The sequence below is a fragment of the Pongo pygmaeus genome, chromosome 6 (genome assembly GCF_028885625.2).
Source record: "Pongo pygmaeus isolate AG05252 chromosome 6, NHGRI_mPonPyg2-v2.0_pri, whole genome shotgun sequence".
NCBI classification, from domain to species: domain Eukaryota; kingdom Metazoa; phylum Chordata; class Mammalia; order Primates; family Hominidae; genus Pongo; species Pongo pygmaeus.
Genome location: NC_072379.2, coordinates 142741202 through 142753249, shown reverse-complemented (window position 1 = coordinate 142753249; position 12048 = coordinate 142741202). Strand labels below are relative to the sequence as shown.

At 43.2% G+C, this 12048-nt stretch overlaps 1 protein-coding gene across 1 annotated transcript; it reads left to right on the top strand.

Moving 5' to 3' along the window:
• Window positions 1-4679: 4679 nt before the first annotated feature.
• Window positions 4680-5809, top strand: LOC129040217 (olfactory receptor 10AC1). The gene has a single exon (XM_054494394.1). The coding sequence runs from the start codon at window positions 4766-4768 to the stop codon at window positions 5741-5743; it is 978 nt and encodes a 325-aa protein (XP_054350369.1). The 5' UTR covers window positions 4680-4765; the 3' UTR covers window positions 5744-5809.
• The last annotated feature ends 6239 nt before the right edge of the window (window positions 5810-12048 follow it).

The following is a 12048-nucleotide window of genomic DNA, read 5'->3' as shown; positions in this document are numbered from 1 at the left end:
AACCCTATGAATTAGGCATCATTATCTCCATTTAGATGTAGAGACTGAGGATCACGGAAATTGAGTACATCAACCAAAGTCAATGTGGCACATAAGTGATTAAGCCAGGATTTTAATCTAGTGATGTCTTCTTCCATAGCCTGTACAGACTCAGAAAGACAGTAGGAAGTGCAGGAGGGAAAAAAAGTGGAAAGATAGATAGATAGAAATAGGGGGATAGATAGAAGATAGAAAGACAGACAGATAGACAGACAGACTTCCCTACATCTATGTCTACTCATCTCCTCATAAGGTTCCCACACCCAGAATACACTCACTTTGCTTCTTGCACCTCAGAAAGAGAAAAGGCACTAGGTAATCCCCTGAAACAGTACGCTTATGGAGAGTTCCATGGTGGGAGGGAGAATACTCAGAGAAAATATGACCTAAGCCTGTCAAGTAACAAAGGATAAAAGTAAAAATGCTTTCAGTATTTTTGTGCACGTACTATGTATCAAGTCTGTACCAGAAATTTATACATGTTATTTCCATGGAATCATCATCAAGCCTCTTTTGTTACCCTCTGTTGAATCAGTGAGGAGTCTGAGGCTTTGGAAGAGTTTATTACCTTGCCCCTTCCCCAAATCAAGCATTCAGAAAAAAACAAAGCAGAAATATAAACTATAAACAACAAAGCAGAAATATAAACTGTGGAGATCCTTTTACTTCACTAAGGAGTAAGGCTAAAAAAAAAAAAAAAAAAAAGAATGTATAGTGTATTATTCCTAAAAGGAATCACTGGATAAAAATGGGTTCCAGAATAATTTATATAAATTCATAGACCAGAAGCCCATGAAGAATTATTAAATGAGGTTAAGAAATCCAGGCATATTCATAATCTTCTAAGTTTAACTTCTTACCAGATCAGGGAAATGATAAAATTTTATCCTAAACTATTATAGGACAATGATAAAATTCTGCTGATAAAATGATAAAAGCACCTCTCATTCGGTGCTTTTGTAAACTATAATACTAGATCAGTAAGCTCAGGTCTACTCTGGAAGACAATTCTTACAGAAATAGAACCATTCAGCCAGAGGTGTGAGAATCAGGCTCTAGCCCAGTTCTCCTGCTAAAAGACCATGGTGAGATCCAAGTCTGATTAGTGACATCTCTGGACCTCACATGAAGGCCTGGAATGTTTGAACTTTAAGCTCCATTCCAGTTCAGTGTTCTATGGAATCCTCAAATCCTGAAAGGGGCTAACTGGCCTAGCTCTCCCATCTCCCAACCCACATCCACCGTTTAGGGGTGCTTCCATTGACTGTTGAAAAGGCCAATTAAAAACATCATGATTGCAGATAATTTTAATTATTCTATACAGCAAAAAAATCAAATCTCAGATCTGCATCTCCAGCCCAGCAAGGCTCTCAGCCACATCCAGATGTCCTGGGCCACCAGCCAGCCATGACTCTGTGGGTGCTCCATGGAGTCTTACCCAATTAAAAAAGTGAATCTGCCGGAACAATAACAATAGCAGCAATGAATGTCAAAGCTAAGGAGAAAATATTTTTAGATTTGCTATCTTAGATTATCTGCATTGCTGCTCACATCCACATGTCCTCAAGAAAAATGTCAACAAAGGGAAATCTGAGGACAGAAATGCCTAGAGACTGTGGGTAATTTCTCTTCTGCAGAAGGTGGGAGATATGAAAAGAAGGGTAAGATGTGTCTCCTGAGGGAAGGATGTTTTGGAAAAGGTATAAATAAGGACAACTATATAGTGGATAAGACTATGGACTATTGGGGGCTAGATTGCTTGGGTATAAATCTGGCTATACTGTTACTTAGCTACATGATGTTTCATTTCCTTAGGCCTCAATTTCCTCATCTATAACATGGGTATGGAGAGAGTCCACTTACCTTATTGCGCTGTCACTAAAAATAAGTAAATTAAATTTGCAAAGTCCTTGTGAGCATTGCCTGGCAGTCTCTTAAATGTTAGCTGTTATAGCTGATGTTATTCATCACTCGGAAGAGTAAGAATATCTGCCCTCTCCCTGGGGGAGGAAGGTGGCTTAGGCAGGCTTTGTGGTGTTTTTTCTCTCTCTGTAACTTCTCCTGCTAGGGTGGAGTTGGATTTGAATCACTGAAGCTTTGAAAGTATCTGTTCTCCCTCCCTCTCCCAGAAAAAAGACTCTGAAACATACATTCCTAGAATTTGTGACAATCCTCCTAAAAACTCTAAGAGCAGAAACACCCCTTAGTCTCTTTTCCATTTAATTAGCGCCTTTGACTTGCTTTAGAGCACCTTGATTTTTTTAATTTTATTGTGTAATTGACAAATAATTACACATTTTTATGGGGAACTTAGTGATGTTTTGATACATATAATGTATAGTGATACGGTATATCCATCATCTCAAGCATGTATCATTTCTTTGTGTTGCGAACATTCAATATCCTCCTTCCAACTATTTGAAACTATATAAAATTGTTAATCACAGTCATCCTCCAGTGCTATAGAACATAAGAAATTCTATTTAGCTGTAATTTTGTATCCTTTAACAAAGGATCTGTCCCTAGCCCCCTTCCCCCTACCATTCCCAGCCCCTACTATCCTCTGTCCTGCTTTTTACTTCTTCTGAGATCAACTTGTTTTAACTTCCACACGAGTGTTTTTAAAACAGGATGTACCTTGAGCTGCTAGGTATTGGTGCCATCAGTGGGACTTGCTTGTCATCTACATTTCTGTGTGGTATGAACCTGGAGGAAGAACTGGAATGTTTCTGTGTTTTTTTTTTTTTCTTCTGCATTCCCCTGTGCTCATCACACTTCTCTAAGGAGATGAAGAGGAAGAAGTAGAGAACAGAGCAGAGGCGGAGAGAAGAGAGCTGTCCTGGCACTTCAGGAATCCTCCAAGAAAGCCAGGCCTCTCTCTCATGTTCACAGCAAACAACAATTGGCGAAGAGGAGGCACTTAACACAGGTTTGTTACATTTGCTCAACAGCATGAAGGGTGGCCAAAAACTGAAAAGTGAATGATCTAAAACAGATGGGAAATGAATCCACCTCCCTCAGACCTACCCAAAACCCAACCCTACTCTTCCATTAGAAGACTGAAAACATCCATTTGAAAGTGCTGCCCTCAGATAGGATGAGGAAGAGCACAGAGTGACACAGAGAAATAAAAACCCTTAGAATTCTCCTCTCAAAAAGAGGTATTTTGCAGGGCATGGTGGCTCACACCTGTAATCCCAGCACTTTAGGACGCCAAGGCAGATGGATGGTTGAGCTCAGTAGTTTGAGATCAGCCTAGGCAAGAGGGTGAAACCCCATCATGTTAGCTGGGCATGGTGGTATGTGTCTGTAGTCCCAGCTACTCAGGAGACTGGAGTGGGAGGATTTCTTTAGCTGGGGGGTTTGAGGCTGCAGTGAGCCATCATGGTGCCACTCCAGCCTGGGCAGCAGTCTGAGACCTTGTCTCAAAAAAAAAAAAAAAAAAAAGTATTAGCAAAAGCCCAACTCTTTGCATTCCTTCCAGTTCTTTCCTGTTGCACTTTGACCCAGCTTTATTGCTCTTTTACTCTAGGATATAACAACTATGAAGAAATTCCACTTCCAACACTGATTAACAGTGATTTTAAGAGCAAATAGTTGAGCTTACACTTAAAATTAAAAATTAATAAAAGAGAGATCTCATTAATATCGATTGGAAAAATTAAACCTCCTCCTCCAGCTTGCATGGCCTCAAATCTCTTTCCACCTCCTGGTTCTTCCATCCCAAAGGATGATGAGAAATGCAGCTGACCTGCACACTGTCACTGTTTTCCAAATGTTACTTGCAAATGAGTCACCGTATAATGCTTAGAATGAAACTGTGTTCTGATGGCAAATTTGGAATGCACTGCTAACTAAAAGTCAAGTTAGAACAAATACATGTCACCTTTTCTCGTGTTGACAAAGCATTAATAAAAATGTTAGGGACATGTTGTTCCTGATGCACCCAGGGAAGCCCTCCCACAAAGCATGTCCTGCTGCCTTAGTGCCTGCCCCAGAGCCTGGCACATATCTGGGTCTTTACTTAAAACTAAATAAATATGGATTGTCTTGACCTGAGTGACCTTTTTTCAGGACCTGGGTCATAGAAAGTTCTGGATTCAGCCTCAGAATGCAGATTCTGTTCCTAACTTCCTGTGAGCAATACGTCCTTCAACAATCCCCTTTCCCCCCAACCCGAACTTTATTTTCCTTCTTAAAATTATGAAGTTACATGAGATGATCCCTAAGGCCCTCACCTGCATTATGTTTTTGTGATTCTATGATACACCACAGAAGGCAACTTAGAAATGACAGAACAGGGCAGGCCGGAGGAGACAGAAGCGAGAACTAAAGACATTTCCTGCCATGGGGGTCTCAAGACTGCAGCAGACACAATACTCACAGCCCTATAGGACCCACAAAATAATAACTGGACTATAGAGGCACATGAGCTAAAATCCAGGCTTCTTTTGAAAGAGCACGTTGAGAAGGCAGCTATAGGAATTCTTGTCCAGAAGGCAGCAAAAACTGCACTCTTTTTCCGAACAAGTCGGTAAGACTTCTTTGTGAGGAGGACTGGGGGTGGTGGGCTGGGAATGGACCCATGAACTGTTGCGACCTCTCTGCAGCCACCATTCCTGGTCCAGCCGCTACCTTCCACCCGACTCCCCCTCCACGCGCAGGGCCAGAGCATGCGTACCCTCCTGTGCCTCTCTCTTACAGGTGCCTGTGGGCGGGCTCGTGCATGGACAGCCCCAGCAATGCCACCGTGCCCTGCGGCTTTCTCCTTCAAGGCTTCTCCGAGTTCCCGCACCTGAGACCCGTGCTCTTCCTTTTGCTGCTGGGGGTGCACCTGGCCACCCTGGGCGGGAACCTGCTCATCCTAGTGGCCGTGGCCTCAATGCCAAGCCGGCAGCCCATGCTGCTTTTCTTGTGCCAGCTGTCAGCCATCGAGCTGTGCTACACGCTGGTGGTGGTGCCCCGCTCCCTGGTCGACCTGAGCACGCCGGGCCACCGCAGGGGCAGCCCTATCTCCTTCCTGAGCTGCGCCTTTCAGATGCAGATGTTTGTGGCTCTGGGCGGGGCCGAGTGCTTCCTGCTGGCCGCCATGGCCTATGACCGCTACGTGGCCATCTGCCACCCGCTGCGCTACGCGGCCGTGGTGACCCCCGGGCTGTGCGCGCGACTGGCTCTGGCCTGCTGCCTCGGGGGACTGGCGGTGTCCGTGGGGCTCACGGTGGCCATCTTCCACCTGCCTTTCTGCGGCTCCCGCCTGCTGCTGCATTTCTTCTGCGACATCACGGCGCTGCTGCACCTGGCCTGCACGCGGAGCTACGCTGACGAGCTGCCCCTGCTGGGCGCCTGCCTGGTGCTGCTGCTGCTGCCCTCGGTGCTCATCCTGGCCTCCTACGGCGCCATCGCCGCCGCCCTGCGCCGCGTGCGCTGCCCCAAAGGCCGGAGCAAGGCCGCCTCCACCTGCGCCTTGCACCTGGCAGTCACCTTCCTGCACTACGGCTGCGCCACCTTCATGTACGTGCGGCCCAGGGCCAGCTACTCCCCGCGCGTGGACCGCACCCTGGCGCTGGTCTACACCAACGTCACGCCGCTGCTGTACCCGCTCATCTACAGCCTGCGCAACCGCGAGATCACCGCCGCCCTGAGCAGGGTGCTGGGGCGCCGGCGGCCAGGCCAAGCTCCAGGCGGGGATCTGCGCGAGCTCTGATGGCAGGCCGGGACCAGGCAGAGGGGGCAGCTCCGCTCCGTAGAGTTTTCCCCATCATGAGGGGTCTGCATGGGGAAAGCCAACAAGGGGACTCAAGGACTGCATCTAGGAAAGAGAAAGCCTCCCAGAGGTTGCCCCATCCTCCACTGTTCCCTTGAATTGCCAAGACACTGTGGAATAGAGCCCTAGACACTGCGTTTAGTCGCTCCCTAAATACTTGTTGCGTTTCTTCCCGTGTGTTGGAGCCCGTGCAAGGTGCGGGGCTAGGGGTGATAAAGAAAGCACAGCTCATGGCCTCATGAGGCTCTTAGACCCATAGGTGAGAAGGCCAGATGTGAGGAGTAAACCAGAGATGGTGGAGTGGCTCATAAGACGCATTACCCATGCTAGACTTTTTGAGGGCTGAGAGGAGTCACGGAAAGCATTTTGGGGAGAAAGACAGCTACGTGGAGAACTGTAAGACAAGTAGGGGTTAACCAGGTGAAGAGAAGGACGCAGAATGCTCCAAGCAAAAGTGCTTCACAGGAGCTGGGGCACTTTGGCAAGGACCTTGGAAACAGCTGAGGAATCTGAATTCAGGGAGGGCTGTGATGGCCTGCCTCCACTGCATGGTCACTGAGGCTGCAGGGTGCCACATGGACTGGAGAGCTGAAGATCTGTTTAGGAAACTGTTGGCATAGTCCGAGAGAGGTGGTGGAACCTGGGCCAGGGTGTCAGCACTGGGCATCAAGCCACATGGAAAGAGTCCAGAGATGTGCTGGAAGTGGACGCTACGGGCCCTTGATTGGAAGGGGGGTGAGGAAGAAAGAGGAGTTAAGGATCACTTCTAATCTAGGTTATTTGGTGGATGATGGTGCCATTGCTGAGAATATAGAAGCAGGAGCAAGTGAGAAGAAAGGGGGTGGTGGTGGGGTTCTGTTTTGAATATGTCCAGTTGAAATGCTGCTAAGACAAAGCAGTGAAGATGCTGCTTGAGGAGGCAGACACACCCATCCAGAGCTCAGGAGACAGATTAAAGAGGGGGTATAGATTTGGAATTATAGTTGGCTGCTGAGACCATAAAGGTGGGCAATATCACCTGGGAAATTGTATACAGGGACAAGAAAAGAGGTCCCAGCCAGATCTCAGAGGAAGGCTAGCAGGAAAGGGAGTAGAGGAAAGGAGACTCCACGAGGCTTGAGAGCTGCTGAGGTCCATGGCCTTGGGCCACTCCTTCCTTTGCCTCTCCAACCTCAGTGACCTCAATTGTAAAATGAGGGCAAGACTCTATGATCTGTAAGGTTCCTTCCTGCTCTCTGACCTCTTAAGAGGGAGCATGCAAGGATACATAGGATCACTGAAAAGGGTACAAGAGGAAATAAGTGTCAATAATCTAGTGCCAACTGAATGCATGAAGAATGACAAATGGGGAATTGACACAGGTGGCATTAATTGGGAAGGTTTGCTGGATGAGGCTAGGTTATCTGAAATGACTTGGAGACAGTGGTTGATTTGCCTTGACTTAAATCATCTGGAAGTCAACTGAAAGGCCTACTCACTAATTTGACTCTGGGTAATTAATGTCTGAATGCAGAAAGTCAGATGATAGAGGGTCTGGGCCACAGGCTTTTCTAGACCCTCTCTCCCATAAAGAGCCACTTTTCTTGGACGTGACGTGAAAGATGCTTTGTAGAGGTAATAAGCATATAAACTTGCTATTAGAATGACTGATGCTTTTTCTCAGGTAACTGAGATGGCAACACTAATGGGCAGTGACTTTGGGAAGATAAGCAGAGGACCTTGAATTGCATTTTGGCTTTCTTTCTCTTGGTTTGGGGGAAAGAAGCATAATACTAACAGAGTGATACACTAGGAAGGTGAACTGACAATAACACTGGAAAACAGAGTAAAGATGATGGGGCTGGTAAGGGATTGTGGCAAAAGTCCACAGATGACAATGCAAGGTTCTCAGCTGCAGGTGTGTCTGGGATGCAGAAGGGAAAGGTGGAATGAGGCAGGATGTGATGAAGACATTAGCACAAACCAAGTGGGAAGGAAAAAATCGTGATTTAGAATAAACTTGAGCATTCACCTTAAGCTATGCACCAAAGTAAATGTCATCTGCATCAAACATTTAAATGTAAAATATAAAACCATTTTTAAAATCTTGAAACATATATATTAAAAATAAAAATATAACTTGTCTCCGAATGAGATGATCTAAGCACGAAGGCAAAGGAGTTACAGAAAAAAAAAATAGTCTCATGGGTTTGATTGCAGAAAAATTTAATTTTTGTGTTTATTAAAAAGTATATGTTGGCCAGGCACATTGGCTCACACCTGTAATCCCAACACTTTGGGAGTCCGAGGCAGGCAGATCATGAGATCAGGAGTTCAATACCAGCCTAGCCAACATTATGAAACCAGTCTCTACTAAAAATACAAAAATTAGCTGGGTGTGGTGGTGGGCGCCTGTAATCCCAGCTACTTGGGAGGTTGAGGCAGAAGAATTGCTTGAAACCAGGAGACAGAGGTTGCAGTGAGCCGAGATCATGCCACTGCACTCCAGCCTAGGTGACAGAGCAAGACTCCATCTCAGAAAAAAAAAAGATATGTTTCCAGGCATGATGGCACATGCCTATAGTTCCAGCTACTCAGGAGGCTGTGTAAGAAAATTGCATGAGGCCAGGATTAACACCCTGTCTCAAAAAAAAAAAGGATATATGATGTGTGTGTGTATGTGTGTATATATATATATACACGTGTATATATATATGTACGTGTATATATATATAGTACGTGTATATATATATAATCAAGGTCCTGTAGTGTCCATATATATATAGTAAAGGCAAGTGAAAAGCTAGAGATATGTAATTCCAACAAATATAACAATAAAATGGCTAATGTAACTATTCTTACCAAACAAAAGAAAAGAAAACATGAACATCACAATTTTAAAAATGGGTAAAAGAGATGAACAAATCATTTACATGATGACTTTATAAAATATTTTTTATTTCAACTTCATTAGTAACAAAAAATTGAGACAATAAAATATAATTTGGTTCCTATCAAACTTACAAAGAATTCCTCAAACAATTTTCAGTGTCAGCAAAGTTAGGATGTGAAGAGCACTCTTAGATGGCCAGTATAAGAGAGTCTTTGAGGAGCTCCATTTCTTCTTTTAAATCATGGTCCTTACTAAGTATTGTCCTCTCAGATCCACTAATTCCATTTCTTGAAGCTTATACTGAGAAAATAATCAGAGATATGGATAAATATTTTTGTAAGGGACATGTATTAGTCTGTTCTCATGCTGCTAATAAAGTCATACCCAAGACTGGGTAATTTATAAAGGTTTAATTAATTCACAGTTCCACATGGCTGGGGAGGCCTTACAGTCATGGCGGAAGGCAAATGAGAAGCAAAGTCACGTCTTACATAGCGACAGGCAAGGAGAATGAGAGCCAAGGGAAAGGGAAAACCCATTATAAAACCATCAGAACTCATGAGACTTATTCACTACTATGAGAACAGTATGGGGGAAACTGCCCCCATGATTCAATGATCTCCCACTTGGTCCCTCTCACAGCACGTGGGAATTATGGGAGCTACAATACAAGATGAGATTTGGGTGGGGACACAGCCTAACCATATCAGGACATTAATTGCAGTATCCTAATATTCCTTAAAAATGCAAAGCAATGTACAGGTTCAATATTGGGATAATAATTAAATAAATATAATGGAACACTTAAAATCTATGCAGAAAAGGTTTCTCATGATGTATTTTTCACCTGATAAAATATCCATGATGTAGTGCTGAATAAAATTTTCAAGAGATAGAACTAATGACCCCCAAAAAACAAGTACATGTATGTACACAATATACACAAATATATAAAAGACTGAATTTTTAAAAACACCAAAACGTTAATAATTTTCATCTCTATGTGATAATATTATGGGTAATTTTTATTTTCTTTAGTGTAAATTTTCCAAATTTTGCATAATTATTTTCAAAGTATATTACTTTTATATGTTTTTAAAAATTATTATTATTCATTGGAGCCCTGTCAATGAATCAGAGACTTCTTATCCCCAGGATACAGGTCTGAATCCCACTTTCCTGAAAACTGTCTTCTCACCAATAGCTCTGGACTTATGTGAAGGGGAACTAGAGCAAGCTTTAGAGAACTGGCTTGAGGGCTATATGTGATTTAAGAATAGCATTACACTGGCTGGGTGCGGTGGCTCACGTCTGTAATCCCAGCACTTTGGGAGGCCGAGGCGGATGGATCACCTGAGGTCAGGAGTTCGAGACCAGCCTGACCAACATAATGAAACCCCATCTCTACTAAAAATACAAAAATTAGCTGGGCGTGGTGGCGGGCGCCTGTAATCCCAGCTACTCGGGAGGCTGAGGCACGAGAATCGCTTGAACCCAGGAGATGGAGGTTGCAGTGAGCCAAGATTGCGCCACTGCACACTCCAGCCTTGACAACAAGGGTGAAACTTCCCCCCGCCTCCAAAAAAGAGAATAGCATTACACAAAGTGTTTTAATCCCCTGGTAGCTTGAAGGAAACCTTACTGTCATTGATAAAGTAAAGAGACATTAAGAGGAAGAATAACAATCCACATTGTCTTGTAAAAATTAATGAGCAAATAAATTCACTTGACATAACTGTTTCTAAACAATGTTACACTAACATATGCGAGTATGTCAAAGAGCACAAATTGGCACAAAACTTAAGTACAAATGTAAGTTATACTAGGAAAATTCCAGAATTTATTTGTTCATTCGTATTTGCAATAAATACATGTTGATTGAATTCCATGCCAAGAACTAGACAGTTAAGAATTCAACAGTGATCAAGATGCCACTGTATTCCTAGCACCTATACAAATTATTGGTAGTGATGAGGTGGTTGGGAGAGATGCTGTGTGTGTTGCAAATATTAAGAGGTTTTGCTAGAGGAACAAATAGAAACCAGATCTTGCAAGCCTTGTAAGGGATGACAGATAGGTTTCTGTCCTGGAAAAGATGACAGATTGGGCTCACTGAGATGGAGAGCACAAGAAAAGCAACCAGTGTGAGGGAAGAACAAGCTGCAGGGGATGAGTTCACTGTTGATCATGTTGACAAGGGGTAGCACAGTCAGCAGTCTATGTGATGTGTGTCAGGAGAATCTGGGTAGAGAAATGCCCATGTTAGAGACTGGCATGGCTGATAGATTTCACCAGCATGTTAGAGATTGGCATGGCTGGTAGAAGTCACCAGCATGTTAAAAACTGGCATAGCTGGTAGAAGTCACCAGCATATCTGAGATTTGCATGGCTGAGATCTCCCAGAATGAGTAAGTGCAGTTAGAAGAGCAGCTTCAAGATAAGACCCTGAGGAGAATTAACACTAAAAAAATGAACTGACTTTCTAAGCATAACACAAAACATGAAGTTTATTATGTAAAAAATAACCCAAAGCTTTCTCCATGGGACGCCGCTTTAAGCAAACCAAAAAGAGAAAAGAGAAACTTGGAAATTCACATGTAATGAATGAAAGAGGTTCATTTCATTAATACATAAAGAGCTCTTAACAATTAATAAGAAAAAGATAACTCCAAAAAGTGGGCAAAGTTATGAATAGACTGTTTATAGAAAAGGAAATGTAAATAGCCCTTACACAGCGGAAAGGTTTCAATCTCATTCATAAGAGAAAGCAAAATAAAATTATGAAGTTGTCAAATTAACAACACTGAAAGATGACTATCACAGAGCAGGAAGGTGAAACAGGCTCTCTTGCATGTTACTAATGAGAGTATAAATTTATACAATTTCTATACAGGGAAAGTGGATGATATTAATTAAAATAGATGGTATGTATTGTTTGTTTCAATTTACTTCCAGGGTTTGACTCTACAAATTTATTTGCTTTGTCGGAAAATATGAATGTTCAAAAATATTCATGTCAGCATTACTTGGATTATCAAAAATTTAGTAATTTCTTAAATATCAATCAATATGTGAACAAATAAATGCATTTTGGTTTATCCCTGTGATGGAATTCTATGCAGCTGCTGAGAAGAATGAAACAGTTTTATCTATGGCAGGTGTGGAACCAGGTCTCATAAAAGTTGTTAAATAAAAAAAGCAAAGCATGTGATTATATGTATTAAGGAGTCGTCCCTCATTCTACTCTTTTCTTCTGGCACATCTCACCTTTTCCCTTGTTATTTCCACTCCTGGAATGCTCTTCCCCTAGATCTTCCCAACCTGGCTTTTTGTCATTCAGATGCTGTCTCAACTCAAATATTGACTCCTCAAA

Bases quoted from the DNA above. Each gene is read 5' to 3' on its own strand.
- LOC129040217 (XM_054494394.1), top strand. From the start codon at position 4,766: ATGGACAGCCCCAGCAATGCCACCGTGCCCTGCGGCTTTCTCCTTCAA.